Here is a 21456-nt window from a genome sequence, read left to right on the forward strand (position 1 = left end):
ACTCTCTCCACATCCTGGGTAGACTGGGGTCCAGATATAAGCTCAGAAGCATCACCTTCCACGCACGCCGAGGGGGAACACTAGACGGCCCAGGAGACTTCGTCCCGCCGCTGGTCCAACGGGAAAATGAACGCGGGAGAGCGAGGGCGCGGAGAGGCTAGGCGAGAAAGTGACTGGGCAGGAGCAAATGCAGGCGCGAGGGCGGGGCGGGCGCGGGAGGGCGCGAGAGGGGCGCGGGCGCGGGGGCCGGCGCGCCCCGGCGGGCCAGGGGGAGGGGCGCTGGCGGGCGCGGCGCCTCCCGCCCGGGGTGAGCGGCGCGCGCGGCGGCCCCGCGGCACAGAGCGCCGAGCAGGGAGCGCGGGCCGGCGGCGCGGGGGAGGGCTCGAGCGCAGACGGCCGACGCGCGGCGCGGCTGCCATGGGCGCGCAGTGACCGCTGCTCAGCGCGAACTTTCTTGGCCGCGCGGAGCTCCCAGGCTGGCGGTGCGTCTCCTCCGTCACCATGAAAGGTAGGGCGGCGGCGGCGAGGCGGGGCGGGCTTCGGATCGCGCTGGAAGGGGTGAAGGTGCGTCCCTGCACGAACTTTTCCCGGGGTCGGGGCGGGAGAAGAGCGGGCGCCGGGTTCATGCGTGCACACTTGGGGCGCTTCGACCTCCGGGTTGGGGCTTGGAAGCGTACGAGTATTCCCCATCCCACCGTGTCTCTTCGAATTAGTCTGAAGCCCTAAGTCGTTGTTTATGGATTCCAGTTCCCAACTTTTTAATTGAAAAAAGATGCCGAGGAGAGTGGGAGGCATCATCATTCTCTCGAGTCCGCTTTCCGCTCTGCGTCGCTCCCCACTTCCCCGGGGTCCGTTTTCCTCCCCGGTGATGCCGTCTCTCCATCCTAGAAATCGGCCGGTGTGCGCCGGGCCGGGTGTTTTCTCCGTGAGTCGGGGATGTTCTCGGTGCGCCCTCCCCACATCTGGCAGTGATTAGGTGCCCGCGGAGTTCAGCTGGCTCGGGAAGTGCGTTTGGCATCTCTCTCCACCAGACCCACTGCCTGGAAAATCACCGCCCTCAGTTATTCCGCGTCCCTTCCGTGTGCCCACTTGTGGAGTTGGTGTGCCCACGTGTGTTCAGGGGTGACACAAACCATCCCGTGAATCGTCCCCTGGGCGGTGTCCAATGCAGGCAGGTTTAGGGAAGGTCAGCTGTGATGGACCTTTACACAGAATCACAGGGGGAAGGGCTTTGCTGAGCACCCTTCAGTGCAGTAGAAACAAGATTTGTCAGCAGAACCCTGATTTGTTTAGTGAGATAAATAATTACAACGGAGGCATCAAAGGGAATCACTTGTGGCTAGGCCGGCGTGGTGTGTACACGAGACGCGAGTTCCTGGTTTTGTGCAGGGATAACACGTGCCAGTCGCTGCGTGGGCTGGGCTGGTGGGAGGGGGTTGGGTGCGAAGTGCCATCGGACCCGCGGTGGCCGAGTTTCCAGCCCCCCGCGACCACGCGATGCGCTCGCTGTCTGAGGGAGGTGCCCAGGGAGCCTCACACGCTCCAAAAGTAACTCTTGGCTCTCAGTTTCTCTGTAAGGCAGTTCCTGCTAAACACTCCAGAGCGGTGTGCCCTACCCATTACCTCCCCTTCTGAGGCGTTACGTCTCCAAATCTGGAGACCCCGGGAAGGGATGGGGCGGGGCGGGGGCCACTGAACACCAGGTAAAGCGTGGCCCTCGGGAGGTGAAGAGAAACAAAGGATTATGATAGGACTTGATACAACTCTCTGGCTAGAGAATTTCAAAAGGCAGTTTGTGTTCTTCCTCTCCCCATCTCAGTTTCCCTTCTCTCATTTACATGTTAGGAAACACACAGTTTCCTTAGCTAGCACTGATGAAAGGATCCTTCCAGAAAGGAAGGAGTGCCCATGGCTAAAAGTGACTCTGGGGCTCCGTTACCCTCATTTTAGCCAGAAGTGAGTCTTCTCGTTGCTGGTCACTAAGCCAGTAGTTTCTGAATTCTTGGGAAGATAAACTAGCCACTCACTCCATCGGCTCCCAGGTGGACTCTTAAATCCCGGAGACTGTGTTTTTGACTGGGTAATGACTTTTTGCACTCGGGGCACCTTTCATTGTAATTTCAAATCTGTAATAGAAAACACCTAAAAATTCTAAACATGTTTTTGTGATGGTTACACTGCCTTCTGGATCAGCTTGCAGACCTCCCAGGAGAAGGCTCTTGCTTACCCCCTGTGGTCTGGCACTGCCCCAGTTGGGGGGGGGGGTGGGGAGTCAGGGACTGATGAATCCCTAGTTAGACTTGCCACTTTGAAACCCTCTTTAAAAATTAAACGTTATGTAAGAGGTTTGCTTACCAACTATTGCCATATAGTTTTCATTCACTTGTCTATTTGTTGAGGTGGGGAGTAGAGGGGACAGTAATCGTTTTTTAGCACCTACTAAATGTATGATACCCTCTATAAGCACTCTTATCAATCAGTCCTCTCAGCAACCCTATGAGGTAGGTATTTTAACCTCACATTTCAGATGTGGAAACTGAGTCCAGAAGAAATAAGAACGGGCATTGAGAAGGATGGTAGTAGGCATCTAAAGACAACCTTTGCCAGTTTCCCTGTATTGCTTGGAAAGATGTAGGACACCAGATAGGCCAGATGAGAATCTCAGATAACTAAACAGCCAAGTAACCCCACGTTGGTGCAGCAGCCAGGAAGGGATGGAGCCAAGAAATTGGACACAAGCCTTCTGAAGCCAAGCGCAGAGTGCCTTTCTAGCTAAAAGGGAAAGCCGCCTTTACCAAGTGGAATTATTCTGACAGTTTGCCATAGGTAAATAACCCCAAAATTTTCTCGGTGTTGTGATTAATGTTGCATAGGTATTAACTCATTATGCTTCAGAAAGGCAGTGTTTCCTTCGACTTTGATTTTCCTAAATGACAGGTGTCAATGACAAGCCTTGTAAAATTAAAGTATTAAGTGAAAACATTCTTTAGCCAAATAGAAAATTAGTGGGCACCTTAGAAATTATAGAAGTTTATTTCCAAGGCCAAAATTTAGCTCTTGTGTGCACCAGATGCCTTTTTAAGGTACCTATTTGACTTTATAATTCTGATGTTTAGACCTTAGACATGGCCTTTGTAGTAACCCAGGCTTCTGGAATGTAATTCCCTATCTGCTCTGAGCCACAGCGCCACCTATCCATTGCATTCAGCAAATATTTGTCTCTGTTCTCTTTCCTCCATCCCTGGAGTCACAAGTACCAAAATAATGACATCATTATATATTTTCCAGAAGAAAATTACCCCGTTGCTGCAATACTTGAAGTCTTCCAAACTGATTAAAACATGTAGTTGGTTTTAATTTGCTTCCAATTTTATTTTCAATTAGCTGTACTGTACCATAAATCTCATAGTTTTGGATAAATATTCACATTTTTTAAAGAAGGAATCTGACACCTCTAGAGTTAGGTGTGTCATTACTCAATTACATTTTTGGTTCTAAAAGTTGGGAATGTTGGTGAGTTTCAATGCAGCAGCACTTGTTGCCTAAGAAACGGCTGAAAACAACCACCAGCACATGGGACCACAGAGGTCCAAAACACTGTCATAACTTAGCACAGGGAGGAGGTTGGCGCCATCAAAACACAGTGTTCAGCTGCTTATTGTTTTGTGCTTTTTGTACAAAAATTTCTGAAATACTATTTGGCAATAATACTTTTAAAGTGCACTGGTAAGCAGTAGACTTCTACTTCCTGTTGTGTTTTGGGACTCCTTGTTTTTCTAGTGTCTCTTAAATTTTTTTTTTTAATTTCAGTTTATGTTCAGTATTATTCAGTATTAGTTTCAGGTGTACAGCATAGAGGTTAGACAATCAAATACTTTACAAAGTGACCCCCCCGATATTTCCAATACCTACCTGGTACCATACATAGTTGTTACAGTACTAGAGGCCCAGTGCACGAATTCGTGCATGGGTGGGGTCCGGCCGGCCTTGCCCCAATTGGGGCAGATTGGGGCCAGGCCTGTTGGGAGGGGGAGGGGGAGGAGGAGGAGACAGCGGGAGGTTGGCCTGCCCTGATTGGGGCCTGATCAGGATCAGGCTGGTTGGGGGGAGGGGCTGCAGGTGATTGGCCGGCAGGCCCCACCCCCAATTGGGGTGGGGGGTGATTGGGGAGGGGCTGGCCGTGGGGAAGGGCTGTGGGCTGTGGGAGGTTGGCCGGCCAGCCCCACCCCCTATTGCGGGTAGAGCTGGCTGGTGGGAAGGGCCGTGGGCCCATTGGGGTGGTGGGGGCTGATCCGGGGTGGGGCCAGCTGTGGGGAGGGGCTGTGGGCGGTGGGCCAGCTGACCCCACCCCCAAATGGGGTTGGCGTGGCTGATGGGGGCCAGAGGCCTGGGGGAGGGGCCATGGGTGGTTGGCTGGCTGGCCTGTCCCTGATCAGAGCGGGGAGGCCAATCGGGGTGGGAGCTGGCTGGGGGAAGGGGCCGTGGGCAGTTGGCCAACTGGCCCTGCCCCTGATCGGGGTGGGGGGGGGCAATCCTGGGTGGGGCCGGGCAGGGGGGAGGGGCTGCAGGAGGTTGGCCAGCCTCCCCCGCCCCCTATTGGGGTGTAGGGGGGTGATCAGGGGTGGGGCCGGCTGGCAGGGAGAGACCGTGGGAGGTTGGCCAGCCACAGTGGGTCGTTCCAGTTGTTACAGCGTTCCGGTTGCTGGCTTTTTATATATATAGATTATTAACTATTCTCTATATGCTGTACTTTACATCCCCATGACTATTCTGTAACTACCAATTTGTAATGCTGAATCCCTTTACCTTTTCACCCAGTTCCCCAACCTTCCTCCTTTCCCAGTGTCTCTCTAAGATTTCTTGTCCTTAATTGGGATAAGCAAACAAGTGTGTAAGGGCTGACTGCACTTAACATGGGAAGATTCATGTTTTCTGAAGGGAAATGAAAACAAAATGAGGCCTTTCCCCCTTCACTGATTGGGAATTGGGGCTGCCCTTCCTCTGGAAGGCAAATTTACAATTACAATCTAATTATACTTTTGACTTTCCATTAGTTTGGGGATGCTTGACATTCTTAAGCTGAGGTTTAATTATTGCAAAGTACAGATTCTTTTCTGTGGTCTCCTGTGCAGTTTCTCAAGATTGTTCCCATGCCCCCTGTTCACTATGTGGCTCGTCCACCGAAAATGGTGTGCCTGGGGAGAGCTGGCAGATGATAGCTTCCAAGCTATATCATGACTAGGTGTCTCATTTTCTGATTAATGCTTATTCTCATTAAAACATTATTTCAAAACAGTTGATGCAACTACTGCCAAAGCAAGTTAAATGGCCCCTGAAGTATTAGTTTTCAAATGGGAAAGCTGACATTTAAGCTTTAATGATAGAAAAGATATGTTTTGCCTTGAGTCATCCCAGCATGGGTGGCAAGTCTCTGACACACATGGCTCCCCATGGTGGGAAGCAGGGTGAAGCTCCAGAAGAGGAAGCCCCGGGTGCTAGCAGAGCCCAGCCTTCCTGCTGGTAGTATATGGTGAGGATGCTTTGGAGCTTCAGCTGTTGAATCAGAGTGAAAAGAGTCAGGCAATTTGGGGACTAGGGACAGCATTCTAGGTCTTTGAAGTAATCATCCTGTGAAGAGCGGTGAAGAGCGGCTACCCCCACTGTGCGGTAGGCTCCACCAGGCTGGTCCTACCCTTTCCATCTTTAAAAAAAAAATCCTCACTAGAGAATATACTTACTGATGAGAGAGAGAGAGAGAGAGAGAGAGAGAGAGAGAGAGAGAGAGAGAGAGAAACATCGATCAGTTGCCTCTCATACATGTCATGTCCCAATCTGGGACTGAACCTACAACGTAGGTATGTGCCTTGACCAGGATTTGAACATGCAACCTTTTTTGATGCGTAGAACAACGTTCCAACCAACTGAGCCACCCGGCTGGGGTTGCCCTTTTCATCTGTTGCTAGTCTGCCACTCCGAAGGCACAGCCTCTCTCAACTTCTGGAGTTCCTGCCTATGGCTTTGAGGCAGGGAACAGGGATGAGGTTGATCTGTACTGTGGTGTGTGTGCTTACAAACAACTTTTTAGGTATGACTGATGGGCCACTTAATATCTGCACTTGCTATTTTTTCCTTTAATAATAGCTAACATTATTGAGTACTTGCCATGACAGGCTTTATTATTTCCTCTGTTGTACAGATAGGAAAACTTAGTCTCAGAGAGGTTGAGTTACCTGTTTCAGGGCACCTAACTAGTTAGTAAAGAGAAATTTGGTATTCAAACTCAGACAGTCTGAGTCCAGAATCCACATGTTACACCTCTAGCCTAATCTCCCTCTTAGCCACACCCTAATAATTCACTTGACCAACACACAGTGAAGTATGTACTGTGCGCCACATTCTGCTAGATACTGAGTGAGCAAGGTAGAGAAGCTCCTACTGTCTGGATTCAGATCTATAATAAGCTGACATCAGAGGTCTGTAGAAATTGATGCTCTTCAGCCAGTCACTAGGGGAGACTCTCTGGTTGGGACTCTTGCAAAGATAAAGCAGATTCCAGGGTTGCTGCTGGATGTAGCATTCATCTCCTGGGAGGTTTTGCTTATGGCTGATTGGATGAATGTGGATGGCCCACTGAAGCCATCAACTCTAACAACAGCCCCTGCAAGATCCTTGCTGACAGGTTTACAATGAGATAGGAAACATTGTCAGAAGTGCTATTTTTAAGAACAGACTGTAACCACCAGTAGGTGACCAGTAAAATAGAATAATCCTATATAATAAAAGGCTAATATGCAAATAGACCAAATGGCAGAATGATGGGTTGCTATGATGCACACTGACCACCAGGGGGCAGATGCTCAACACAGGAGCTGCCCCCTGGTGGTCAGTGTGCTCCCACATGGGGAGCGCCGCTCAGCCAGACACCAGGCTTACGGCTGGCGAGTGCAGCAGCGGTGGTGGGAGCCTCTCTTGCTTCTGCAGCAGCACTAAGGATGTCCAACTGATGGCCAGGGGAGTGGGCCTAAGCTGTCAGTTGGACATCCCCCGAGGGCTTAGGCTGGGAGAGGGCACAGGCTGGGCTGAGGGGCCCCCCCCCCCAACCCCAAGTGCATGAATTTCGTGCACTGGGCCTATAGTATAGTATAGTGTAGTATAATATATTATAATATATAATATAATTAATATATAAACATCTTAAATAAGGGGTAGGGAGGTTTAGGCACTCTTCATAGAAAGTGCTATCTTGCCCTGACCAGTTTGGCTCAGTGGACAGAGCGTCAGCCTGCGGACCGAATGGTCCCAGGTTTGATTCTGGTAAAGGGCATGTACCTTGGTTGCAGGCACATCCCCAGTGGGGGGTGTGCAGGAGGCAGCTAATCTGTTTCTCTTTCATCAATGTTTCTAACTCTCTATCCCTCTCCCTTCCTCTCTGTAAAAAATCAATAAAATATATCAAAAAAAGTGCTATCTTTATTGCTAACAACAGTTTCTAAGACAACAACCATTTAAACCTTGAGGGAGGTAACTTTTCATCAAGCAGTTATTTGATTTCTTTAAGAGAATGATATTTGAAGAGCCCAAACCAACGTAGTATCTTGAAAAGGTCTTGCCAATTGCTTAAGGGACCTTTGTAATCATATAGCAGTGAAAGCCAATGTAAGCAGAAACTAGTAATCCCAAATTAAGATTCCAAAGATATGCTAAGAGCTCTTTTAACCCCTGCATTTACTATAATTATTCAATCAATACTCTTAAAAATATAAAAGAAATGTGTTCTTTAGTATGGGAGATTTGATAAATTTACTGTACTTGGATATATTAAATATGACTCCCTGTGCTTCCTGAATGGTTTGGGACTATAACTCAGTATCACATGAAGTCATATTCAGTAGCCTAAGTTGGACTTTTGACATTCTGCATGAAAAACTAACTTGTTGTTGGTTCTGTGGAAGTAGCCAAACTTCTTTGGGCCTCAGTCACTTCCTTGTGACATAGAAATGTTAGGAAACTAGTTGATATTTATATAACAGTTTATTATTCAAAGGTAAAAATTGTCCAACTTTATAGTTGAAAATATTACTTTTAAATATAACCATTTCATAAAATGCAATTATATGTACTGATTCCAGGAGTTGAATCTGATGATTTTAGTGTGATGGCAAAGAGAGTGGGCTCTGAATCCAGAGGGTCTGGTGACCACAGGCAAATTACTTAACCTCTGGGCCCCCAGGGTCCTCTTCTGTCAAATGGAAGAATAATGGCATCTACCAGATAGACTTTTTTGAGGATTAAATAGGTTAGTGTAGATCAATTGTTTAGAATGGTATCTAGCACTTAATGGGAATTCAAGGCGTTTCAGTTGTAGTAATACTGTTATTATAACCTGCTGCTTCCTTCAGGTAGTAATATAATTGCCAATTATGAACCATTTATGGTAAATTTACCATGAAAACAAAAGTTCAGTTTTGAAATGAAAGTAATTTTCAAATGACAGATGTGCTCAAACTGACCTCAGGGACAGGAAGAGCTGTGCGCTCAATGGAGAACAGTGTTACATTGGTCCATCTCCAGCTGCCGTCACGGGTGTTATTGTCATTTTTTTTAATATAGTAAAAAATCAGCCCTACCGAAAATGCAGGGACCACATTTATAGTGATGTTTGTCACTAATGAAATGGTACACTTTTCTCATTTGTTATGATCTATATATATAAAAACCTAAGCGACCATTATGACCAAATGAACAAACGAACAAACGACCGGTCGCTATGATGCACACTGACCACCAGGGGGCAGATGCTCAACACAGGAGCTGCCCCCTGGTGGTCAGTGTGCTCCTGCGGCCCCTCCTCTCTGGCCGGCTGGCCCCGATCGCCCGATCCAGGCCTGCCGGCCAACCTCCCACAGTCCCACCCCCCCCCTCCCCCCCCATGCACGAATTTGTGCACCGGGCCTCAAGTAGTGGTATAACATTGGTAAATATATGTAAATACATTTAATATAGCTAGGCGCATTAATTTTCCAGGAGCACTATTATTCAGGTGCCTACTAATAATGACATAATATTTTTATAGATTTGTATCTCAAATCCAGTGTTCACTTTTATCCAGTTAGGATATGACAGCAAGGAATTAAAACATAAGACAAATTTGTCTCTAGATAAGTGTTAGGACAGATTTATGTATATGTTTTCTTTTTTAAAAAAATTTATTTTATTGATTTTTTACAGAGAAGAAGGGAGAGGGATAGAGAGTTAGAAACATTGATGAGAGAGAAACATCGATCAGCTGCCTCCTGCACGCCCCCTACTGGAGATGTGCCCGCAACCAAGGTACACGCTCTTGACTGGAATCGAACCTGGGACCCTTCAGTCCGCAGGCTGATGCTCTATCCACTGAGCCAAACCTGTTAGGGCTGTATATGTTTTCTTAACCCCTTGGCATCATGTCTGTTTAGTTGGTATTGTGCATTTCCCATTAACCTGTCACATTACTATTTTATTTATCATTTGTAATTGGGACACTAGGCCCTAACTAGCTTTCATTTATTCTTTATCTAGGATGTTATTTAAATGTCTCCAAATGTTTATTATGTGTATAGCCTCTGAAGGAACTTGCAGGCTGGTAGGCAAGGTAAGATTTATGCCTAAACAACTGGAATCCAACGTAAAAGTCAAATGTCCTACTTGAGGTTTAGGCAAATGTAGCGGAGGAACCAGGAAGAGAGGGCAACCTGGCTGAAGACAGGGTTCTTTTCATTTGGAGGGGATATTTGAGCTGATTCATTAACTGGAATTTATTTCGTAGTTCAGGTTACATTACTCTAATAGTAATTTAATAGTCATTAAAGAGGCAGGTGGTACATCAGAGCCACACTGAAACTGTCAAGTATGACATTTCAGCGTGGGAAATGAGAGAAAATCCAACTCAAAGTTTTCTCAAACGTTGTCTGCTAAGCTCTATTTTGCTCCATCATTTGTAATTAATTACAGTATATTGCTTTGGCATATTTGTTTGGATAAACTAAATGTAAAGTTAAGTGATTTCGAAACAAAACAGATGTATACCAGTTAGTTTTGTGTTTTTGTTTTTTTTTAAACAAAGGCCACTTATTTTTTCCATGCCTCCAGAGAAATGGATGGCATTAGTTTTTCTTGCCAAATAACCCATGTCCCTTCAAGGGCCCTTATAAAATTTGAGGTGAGTGTTCAAGTCCTCATCCTGACTCTCTTGTTATTAACCTGACCTGCATGATTGGATGAGAAGGTCATTCACTGAAGAAAGGGAGGTCCATTACTTCCCCTGTAGTTACACATGAATGATGGATGTAGGGGTCAAGGTTTTAAGTGTCATATTTGTTTCTTTTTAAGTGTTGAAGTTGGCTGCTGGGGGAAATTTGGTTTAGTCTCCACTACCAATTTGGAGTAAAAGTAACAAACAATCCTCCTCAATTTTGATGGAGTGTAACAGAAGGAAAAAGATACTACATCTCTCTTTGTCCTAAAAATAAGAATCTGCTATTTTTACAAGCACCAGAATTACAAATTGTGCCAGAATATGGAGTCATTTTATGTCTTTACTAGAGGCCTGGTGCACAAAATTCGTGCACTCGGAGAAGCGGGGGGGGTCCCTCAGCCCAGACTGCACCCTCTCCCAGTCTGGGAGCCCTCAGGGGATGTCTGACATCAGTCAAACATCCTTAGCACTGCCGCGGAGGCAGGAGAAGCTCCCACCACCGCTGCTGCGCTAGCCAGCCATGAGCCCAGCTTCTGGCTGAGTGGCGCTCCCCCTGTGGGAGTGCACTGACCACCAGGGGACAGCTCCTGCATTGAGCATCTGCCCCCTGGTGGTCAATGCATGTCATAGTGACCAGTCGTTGTGCAGTTTGGTTGATTTGCATATTAGCCTTTTATTATATAGGATAAGTTTGACTTAAAAAACACCCAAAAAGTAATCCCATTGCAAAACATGAAACTCAGAAAGTAGTTGAGTAAGAGACATATGAAAACATGCTCAGTCACTAATCATCCGAGAGATGCAAATCAAAACAACAATGCGGTACCATCTCACACCTGTCAGAATGGCTATCATCAACAAATCAACAAACGACAAGTGTTGGCGAGGATGCGGAGAAAAAGGAACCCTCGTGCACTGCTGGTGGGAATGCAAACTGGTGCAGCCACTGTGGAGAACAGTATGGAGTTTCCTCAAAAAACTAAAAATGGAACTCCCATTTGACCCAGTGATCCCACTTCTAGGAATATATCCCAAGAAACCAGAAACACGAATCAGAAAGGATTTATGGACCCCTATGTTCATAGCAGCACAATTCACCATAGCTAAGCTTTGGAAACGGCCTAAGTGTCCATCAGCAGATGAGTGGATTAAAAAACTGTGGTACATCTACACAATGGAATACTACGCTGCGGTAAAAAAGAAGGAGTTCTTACCATTTGCAACAACATGGATGGAGCTGGAGAGCATTATGCTAAGTGAAATAAGCCAGGCAGCCCTGGCCGGCTTGGCTCAGTGGATAGAGCGTCAGCCTGTGGACTGAAGGGTCCCGGGTTCGATTCCGGCCAAGGGCACATGCCTGGGTTGCGGGCTCGGTCCCCAGTAGGGGGTGTGCAGGAGGCAGCCAATCAATGATTCTCTCTCATCATTGATGTTTCTATCTCTCTCTCCCTCTCCCTTCCTCTCTGAAGTCAATAAAGAAATATATTTAAAAAAAAATAAAAAAGAAATAAGCCAGGCAAAGAAAGATAAATATCACATGATCTCACTCACTTATGGAATATAATGAACAACATAAACTGATGAACAAAAACAGATCCGGAGGCGGAGAAACATCAATCAGAACCTCAAACCTCAGGGAAGGAGGGGGTTGGTGGGGGTAAGAGGGAGAGATCAACCAAAGGACTTATATGCATGCATATAAGCCTAGTCAATGGACACAGACAACAGGGGGGTAAGGGCATGAATGGAGGGGCGGGTGTTGGGGGGTAATGGGGGAATAAGGACACATATGTAATACCACAATCAATAAAGAAATTAAAAAAAAAGGAAGTAGTTGAGTAATCAAAATAAGTCCCTTGGGATATTTGAAATAATCCACAAGTATTTAAATGGTTACAGATTCCTTTATCCATTTAGGATGGGGTAGGGGGAAGACCTGGAGCTGTTGACTAGGAGACAGGCCCTATAAAAAATATCCTGAACCTCAGATATTTTATTACATGCACTGACTCATTCACTGGCAGAATACGTCTATGGCCCAGAGATGCCAGTGGGGTAGCATGAGGTTTTATATTTGTAAAGCTGTAAAACTAGGACAGGTGTTACCAGTACTGCTCTTAGGGTTAAATCAAGGTTAAAGTATGTCTGTCTGCAGTTTTTACAGCCCCAAGTACATTGAGGTAAATTTTCTTCAATATCACATATTTCGGTGTCAATTAGCTACAGCCCAAATTGAACCCACCTTACATATTTCTCTTCCCTGCTGTTGCCCTCCCCCAAATGTTAACCTCAGACTGGAGCTTTGTGTCTTTTGAAAAGTAGTCCCTACGCAAACCTAAAGCTATTCTGTATTTCACGAACATTCAAGATCTGGGATATTTGTTTTGGACTTTAAAGCACAGCAGCTGCTATCTCTACCTCTGCCACCTTATTAAAAAAAATAACACCCCCCCCTCATATTTATAGTCAAGTGCTTCCATTTACCAATTCACTTTTCCATCCCAACAACGTGTGATTGGAATTATTAGTCCCATCTTATAGGAGACTGAGAGGCAGATGTGAGCTTATGTTGTCAGTACAAAGTAGACCCATTCTTCAAACCCAGGTCTTTCAATTCCAAAGCCCAAGCTTTAGCATTACATCAGCATCTGGCCTTAGGAGAGAAGTCCTCCAAAATAGCATAGCAGCACCTGAAATATTTAGCAATCCTGTGACACATTGTGGAGGCCACAGTTCCCACAGACAACCACCTGAAAGTGATTCAATGGGACACTGGCCAGTGGAGAGTGGCTGTAGACTCGGGGATCCAGATTGCACTGAGCATTTGGCCCTAGGGGTGCAGGGGCACCTTCTTCCCTCCTCACCAAGAGGCTTTCCACAATAGGTAGTGGTGGTGGGGACAGATGGGGGGCAGCTTGCAGGAATGCTCATAGCAGAGGGTGTCCACTGGCTGGTTGGAAGCAGTTATATATTTGAACAGTGGATAGGACTGTATTGTTTTGTTTGGACAGTGACGACTAGACAAGAGCTGGAGCTGCATCAAGGTAGAAACAGTAGAGTAGCTGATGGACATGCTCACATGAATGGCAGCCCTGAGCTCAGCTTGGAAGAGTGGCCTACAGTCAGTCTAACCTCTGTCCAGGGTCCTTCATCTTGGCTTCTGAAAAAGTCTGAACGTGTTCTGTTCAATTTGGCATTTGTCAGAACCTGCTTTGCAACTGGTACTTAAGGCTGGAGGTCCCGACGTTTTGCTCTGTTGCCTCAGGCTGAATTCCATACCCGGGCCCTGTGGAGAGCAGGGCACCTTTTCTGCTCAGCAGCATGTGTTGGACCTGGGTGCTTTCCTTTGCCTACCTGACTTTTATCTTCCATTCACATTCGCTTGCTTTGTTTGCTTTACTTTATTTTTTATCAAAGTTAGAGATGTGCATAGTTTAAAGAGTCCAATAACATCACAGATTTACTATGAAAAACAGTAGTTTCCTGCCCAGCCCTCCATCATTTCATCGTTCACCATTCCCCAGAGACAACCCCTTGAGAACATTTTTGGCATTTGTTTTTTTACATTTACTTTTCTTTCCGTTATCTACTGATGCCTAATAAACCATCCCCAACCCTGTGGCTTAAAACAACAGCTGTTTATTTTTTCATGATTTTGCGATTCGGGTCAGGCTCGGTAGGATGGCTGGCCTCTGCTTCCCAAGGTGTTGGCTGGGCTGGATGGCCTCACTCCCATGGAGGGAGCATCGGCGGGGTGGACAGAATGGCTGAGGGCTCCCTACTTTTTATCTCCTTCCTTTAACAGTCTCTCATCCTCCAGGGATCCTCTCTCTCCAGGTGGCCTCTAGTCCAGCGGGCAGTCAGACCTTTCACATGACAGCTGCCTGCCAAGGGGGTGAAAACAAGCTGGAAGGCCACTAAGGCGTAGGCTCCAAGGTCACCCACTCTGGCACATTCTATCAGCCAAAGCAAGTCACAGGGCCCTTCCGGACTGAAAAGGAGGGGAAGTGGACTTCCAGGTAGAGGGATGGAAATAACTGTCGGTGGCCCTTTATGCGGACATTCTCCCAGGACCCATATCATGACCCATAAGTGATATGCTTCTGGTACGTTTCCTTATTATTATTTTAGTTTTAGGCATTATATATTGACTTCCCTTTAGAGCAGATGAGAATTTAGTCCTTTCACCCTCCATCTAATGGAAACCTGTTGCCCTCCATCGTCCCAATATAATTATGTCCCAATTTTGATTGGCTCAATATTCAGTGTTTGCCTTATTACAATGATGTAAATGCTATTCATCGCAGACTTGTATTTCTTTCTTGTATATTGTTTCCCCTGGCATTAATAATCCTCTTACTTTGTTTGTTTAGCTTCCTATGTATGTATATATATCATCATTCATCCCAAATCGCTTTCCTAAATCACTGTGCAATGTGTTCAAACACATTGGGTATTCTCCCATTTTCATCTTCTTGAAGAAATTTTTTTCTGGAGCCTTATGACCTACTCAGAATTAGGGTTAAGGTTAGGTTAGGGCAGTGGTCGGCAAACGGCGGCTCGCGAGCCACATGCGGCTCTTTGGCCCCTTGAGTGTGGCTCTTCCACAAAATACCACGGCCTGGGCGAGTCTATTTTGAAGAAGTTGCGTTAGAAGAAGTTTAAGTTTAAAAAATTTGGCTCTCAAAAGAAATTTCAACCGTTGTACTGTTGATATTTGGCTCTGTTGACTAATGAGTTTGCCGACCACTGGGTTAAGGTATATACATGTGCGCGCGCACACTCACACACATCTTTCTAGCTTTCTTCCTATTTTAGTGGAATGCATTCTCCAACAACTTTCTGAAAACAGTGTGCATGAGAGGTACATTTTTGGAGAATCTGTAAGTCTGAAAAGTTTTTTCTGTTATCTACTCTTTTAATTGAGATATTTCTATGTTGGAAATAATTTAGCCTTGGCATTTTGAAGACACTGATTTATTTTCCTTTAGCTCCAGTTTGCTGTTGAGAAGTGTGAAACCATTCTTTTTGTTTGTTTATTTTTATTCTGTGGTAATCTTTCTTTTTCTGACTGGAAGCTTTTAGGATTTTCTTTGTTCTGTGTTGTGAAATGTTACAATGATGTGCCTTGGAGTAGATGTCTTTCCTTTCTTTGTGCTGGAAAGTGGTGGGCCTGTTCCTTCTGGAGAACCATGTCTTTCGATCCTGGAGAATGTTCGATTATTTCTGCAATGGTTTTCTCCCGTGTTCCTTTTTCTATTACTTGAATATAAGACCCACCTGCATTGATTCTCTAATTTTTTCTTGTCTTTACTCTTTTCTATTCATTTGTCTTTCTTTTTCTTTCTGGAATATTTCAACTCTATCTCCCAACTCTTAAGTTTTCATTTCTGTAATCATATTTTTATTTCTAAAAGTTTTTCTTTTTCTCTGATGGTTCCTTTTTATTTTTTAAATTAAATTTATTTGGGTGGCATTGCTTAATAAGGTTATATATGTTTCAAGTGTACAATTCTGTGATACATTATCTGTATATTGCATTGTGTGCCCACCACCCAAAGTCAAATCTTCTTCACTCATATGTGGGTTATAAGACTGAAAGCAACAAATGAACAAACAAGATAAACAACAAAAAAAAAACAACAAAAAACTTATAGACACAGACAACAATATGATAGTTACCAGAGAGAAGGAGGTAGTTGAGGTAGAAAAGGGTAAATGGTGATGGTTCCTTTTTATAGCACCCTGTTATTATTTTATGGATGTTTTATTTTCTCTTATCTCCATAAAGATATTAATGGTAGGATTTTTTTAAAAAATCCCTTACCATTTAATAGGCACTCCTCATTTCTCCCCAAGTCCCCAGCCCTAGGAAACCTTCAATCTGCTTGTTGACTATGAATCTACCTAATGTAGAGATTTCATATAAATGGAGTCATACAATATGTGGTCTTTTGTGACTGACCTTTTTCACTTAGCATAATGTTTTCAAGTTTCCTCCATGTTGTAGCACATAGCAGTATTCCATTCATTTTAATTGCTGAATAATATTTCATTGTATGAATATACCACAATTTATCCATTCATTAGTTCATAAGCATTTGGGTTGTTTCCACTTTTTTTTTTTTTTTTTTTTTTACAATAATGCTGCTATAAACATTCATGTACAAAATTGGATGTGGACATATGTTTTCATTTGGATGTATACACAGGAGTGGAATTCCTGGATCATATGGTATCTCTTTGTTTAGCCTTATTGAGGAAGACTGTTTTCCAAAATGGCTATGCCATTTTGCATTCCCACAAACAGTGTTTGAGGGTTCTAATTTTTCATATCCTCACCACCACTTGTTATCTATATTTTTTATTATAGTCAACATTCCTTCTTAAATATATGTTCAACCAGTCCTCCAATTTTAGTCTCCTTTCAGAGTTATTTGGGTCCCTTTTCAGAATTCTATGGTATAAATCATTGCTTTTTAGCTTTCTCTGTTGCTAGTAAAGGGTTTAGTTTCTTGGGTCTGAGAGGTCATTACCACCACCGTGTGGAGGGACCCACAGGCTAGGTTTTAGTCTTGGCCTGGCTACTCACAAGCTGTAAGACCTTGGGTCAAATTATGTAACTTCTCTGAGCCTCAGTTTTCTCATCTGTAAAACAGAGAAACACAATGAATGGGAAGTATCTAATATTCAGTAGTCGTTGACTAAATATTCGTTCTCTTATCTTCCCCAAACATGATGGACATTCAAAAAGAGAAAGAGTTCATCTCTGTCCATCAAGAATTCATCAGTTAGTGAGAGATAGACATATGAATAATTCTAACCTGCTTAATTGTCTACAACTATTAAGTACCTGTAATGTCCCATTAATGTACTAGTTGCTGAGGGTTACAATGTGACAAGTTTCCTGTTTTCAAATGGCTTTGCATCTGGTGGAGTCGAAACCAGAGTTGAACTTTAAGGCAGACAGTTAGCTGCTGTCACACTGATAGAAAGGAAGTATAAGGGAAGGAGAGGTGATGTCTAACCGTAGGGATATTGCACAGCTTGGCCCACAATAAAGTAAAAATCACATTTTGAAATAGGCAAGCCATAGCTCACAGGTACTAAAGCAAAAATGCTGAAGTACATCGGTGGAAGCCAAGAAAGTCCCTGCTTGTAGATGTAACTCAAATTACACACATTTTGTTATTTAGTATGTAAAGGTTACCTCTTTCCTGCAGACCAACTGTCAGAGCAGGGATCAAGTTCTGATCATTCCACAACGTAAAGGCCTTAAATCTTAGCCCATTCCTTGCTCATGTAGGAGTTATGTGGCATAGGTTGTGTCAGAGACAGATTTTGAAAAGTGGCAAGTTGCTGAAATGACTGCATATTCTCTAGGGAGAACATCCTTATTTGAATATATCACCTTTGCAGGCCCCCGATTCTATAAAGACAACCTGGGACACACGTAGCTTGGGCCTACACAGTGTGAGGAAAAGATTTCGAGAACAGAAAATAACGTTGCACATAATATTAGGCTGTTTGTCTTCTTCAGACCCGTCAGCCATTGTGAGCCCGATCATTGGCTTTTGCCTTCTACAATGAGTGGCCAGATTATTATGATCTCTGAATGCATAATAATCTTGCCACTTAGTGTATATCTTATATAATAAAAGGCTGATATGCAAATTGTCCCCTTGACCAGGAGTTCGACCAGCAGGCAGGCCGGCCAACTGCCCATGTCCCCTCCCCCTGGCCAGGCTGGCTGGACCCCACCCGTGCACGAATTCATGCACCAGGCCTCTAATATTCAGAGATCATAATAATCTGGCTACTCAGTGTAAAATGTCCAGGCATTAGGAATGCCTGACCTCAAATTCTCCCTCCTGTGGCTCTTGTAGCCTGATTAGGGTTCTCCACACATTACAAGCCCCATCAGCTCTTGCCTCTCCCTCATTCTCAATTCCCTAAATGCCCAACTCCATCACCAGCCTGACCTGGCTGTTTAGCAGCTGGACAGCTGGGAAAATTTGGCAGCAGGGCTTGCTGATGAACTCTTAAACTAAGTGTTACCTGCCCAACTCGACCGCTTTTAAGGATATTGAAAGCATGGAGTAAAACAAACAAGTGTGTGTTTGTTTTTTAAAATCTTTTCTCTCTCTTAGCACTTCTCAGAGTCTCTAATATTTCAAAATCCATTATTAATTTCTAAAAAAAAAATGGATATAGTGTGCAGTGTTTCCCAATTCTCTTTTTCACTCCAAAGAAAAATATTAAGAGAAACTGATTTAAGACACTTCTCTATGAGACCTTCCCAATAATCCCAGTTAGACATTCTTTGTGGTACTTTACTTGTAGCCCTTATGTCTCATGTAATTTTCTATCCAATTTTAGAGTTGGATGAGATAGAAATTTGTATTCTTTTAGTGGCTGCCATGAGAATTCCTAATTCTTTTGGGATGAGGATTAAGACAAGGAGCAGAAGATCCCACTCTAGTTCTATTAGGGGGTCGTCTGTAAAACCTTTGTTTTCTTGCACCCCCTAATGAGTTTGGGCATGTTAATTTGGAAGGCAGAGCTGGAATGCTTAATAACAAAAGTATGAGACATTTGAAGTTCCCAGGGAAACTTCAGGAAGGAGAGAGGAGTCAGTCAGACTAAATGCTGCATGGGAAAAAGATCAGAGAGGAAAAAGAAAACAAACAAACAAACAAACTAATGGTGGGCCTGCTGAAAAGAAGCTTTGGAGGAGAACAGAAATCTCTAATGGGAAATTCTATGCTACTTTTATTGGGAATGCAGCACAAACTGCTCTTTTGTTTCCACTGTGAAATCTTCGGTGGTGCCTCCTGGGCCCACACGGTTTTCATGTCAGTAGGTTCTTTTGTAGACTTGGCACAGTGGCGGAGGGGCTGGAGCTGGCAGGGGAAGCTGATGTGTGGGTGGCATTGTCCTTCATTTATGTTCATGTCTCATCAACTCCCCTAGGCCAGTGGTCGGCAAACTGCGGCTCACGAGCCACATGCGGCTCGCGAGCCGCGGTTTGCCGCTCTGTTGACTAATGAGTTTGCCGACCACTGCCCTAGGCTGTAAACATTTATGGAATGAATGAAGGAGTGAATGAGTAAATGCATGGCTTTCTAAGCAGAAGCAGCAGATAAGGATTTCTCTTTAACTGAGACTGGACCCAGCTGCTCAGCCATTAATAGGATATAATTACTTAGTAAAGTAGGGGATTAATATGTATTTGTGGAACTAACCAATTACTGGGTCAGTGAGAGAGGTGCTGCTCTCTTGGTTGTAAGCATGTTCTTCCCTGTAGAAAGAACTAAAGCTTTAATCTTTAACATCAGAAGACTACTTTAATTATGAACACATGGCCTTCTAGAGTCCAGACATCTCACCCCTGCTCTCTGATAAGGAAACAACGGTAAAATACAAAGATATCACACTTCTCCATTCTTTGTTAGAAGTTAATTGCTCTCTTATATGTGTTTTCATAGCATTTTATAGCAAACTGGTGTTCTGAAGTTCACCACATTGTATTACAGATCGCATGCATCTTTGGTTTCTCCACAACACTTCCAGGGTCGGATATAGCCAGGTCTGATGTCCTGTTTGGGGGCTGAAAAGATGATCACAGAGGCTTTATTTTCTCCCTACGAGCCTCTCTTCCTTGAAAGCCTTCGGCTTCTTGATGGAAGGGACCATGTCTCACTCCCTTCTGAAGCCCCACAGCCTGGCAGCCTCTGGTTCATAGTAAGTGCTGAATCAATGCTTTTGAACTGAATTGCATGTGGAGAGAAAGCTGGGTGCTGGTGCAGTAATGGTGACCAATCCTATCTAATAAAAGAGCAATATGCAAATTAACCATCACTCCATTACATCCACAAGCCACGCCCACCAGCCACGCCCACCAGCCAATCAGAGCAAATATGCAAATAAACCCAACCAAGATGGCTACGGCCACAGAGAGCAGGAGGGAGGCTTGGGTTTCCCTGGCAATGGAGGAAGCCAAGCTTCCCGCACACCCTGGCCGGCCCAGGCCTCTGCTTAAGGCTACAAAGTTTCAATTATAGAAGATACATAAATCCCCAAAAAAATGGCTGCCACCACGGAGCAGGCAGAAGGCTTGGCTCTGCTCCAGGCTACAAAGTTTCAATTGTAGAAGATAAAGAAATCCCAGATACCAGGGCCTCCACTTGGGTCGCCAGGAGGTGTGGCCAGCCTGCAAACAAACACAGGCCCCTCGCCCAGGCCGCCCCACACCCCAAGGGAACCCCCACCCTGATCCAGGACACCCTTCAGGGCAAACCAGCTGGCCCCCACCCATGCACCAGGCCTCTATCCTATCTAATAAAAGAGTAATATGCAGATTGACCATCACTCCAACACACAAGATGGCTGCCCCCATGTGGTCAAAGATCCTGCCCCCATGTGGACACAAGATGGCTGCGACAAGATGGCCAGCAGGGGAGGGCAGTTGGGAGGGACCAGGCCTGCAAGGGAGGGCAGTTGTGGGCGATCAGGCCAGCAGGGGAGGGCAGTTGGGAGGGACCAGGCCTGCAAGGGAGGGCAGTTGTGGGCGATCAAGCCTGCAGGGGAGGGCAGTTAGGGGTGACCAGGCCTGTAGGGGAGGGCAGTTGGGGGGGACCCAGGCCTGCAGGGGAGAGCAGTTGGGGGGGGGACAAGGCCTGCAGGGGAGGGCAGTTAGGGGTGACCAGGCCTGCAGGGGAGGGCAGTTAGGGGCAAACAGGCTGGCAGGGGAGCAGTTAGGCATCAATCAGGCTGGCAGGGGAGTGGTTAGGGGGTGATCAGGCTGGCAGGCAGAAGCAGTTAGGGGCAATCAGGAAGGCAGGCAGGCGAGCAGTTGGGAGCCAGCAGTCCTGGATTGTGAGAGGGATGTCCGACTAGGATCCAGTAGGATCGGGCCTAAACGGGAAGTCGGACATCCCTGGAGGAGTCCCAGATTGGAGAGGGTGCAGGCTGGGCTGAGGAACACACACCCCCGTACACGAATTTCATGCACTGGGCCTCTAGTTCAGGGGTGGGCAAACTTTTTGACTCGAGGGCCACAATGGGTTCTTAAACTGGACTGGAGGGCCGGAACAAAAGCATGGATGGAGTGTTTGTGTGAACTAATATAAATTCAAAGTAAAGGAGCGGAGGGGAGAGCAAGAGAACCCTCCGCTCTTTCGGCTCTGCGGGCCGAATAGAACAGCTGAACGGGCCGGATC

General features: G+C 45.5%; 1 protein-coding gene across 1 annotated transcript in view; it reads left to right on the forward strand.

Moving 5' to 3' along the window:
• Window positions 1-322: 322 nt before the first annotated feature.
• Window positions 323-21456, forward strand: part of COLEC12 (collectin subfamily member 12) — a 186864-nt gene continuing 165730 nt past the window's right edge. The window contains exon 1 of the mRNA XM_080686174.1: window positions 323-508. Within this exon, the coding sequence (XP_080542300.1) occupies window positions 502-508 (7 nt within the window). The 5' untranslated portion in view covers window positions 323-501. The remainder of the gene's footprint in view (window positions 509-21456) is intronic.

The sequence above is a fragment of the Plecotus auritus genome (assembly GCF_963455305.1).
Source record: "Plecotus auritus genome assembly, chromosome: 8".
Lineage (NCBI taxonomy): Eukaryota > Metazoa > Chordata > Mammalia > Chiroptera > Vespertilionidae > Plecotus > Plecotus auritus.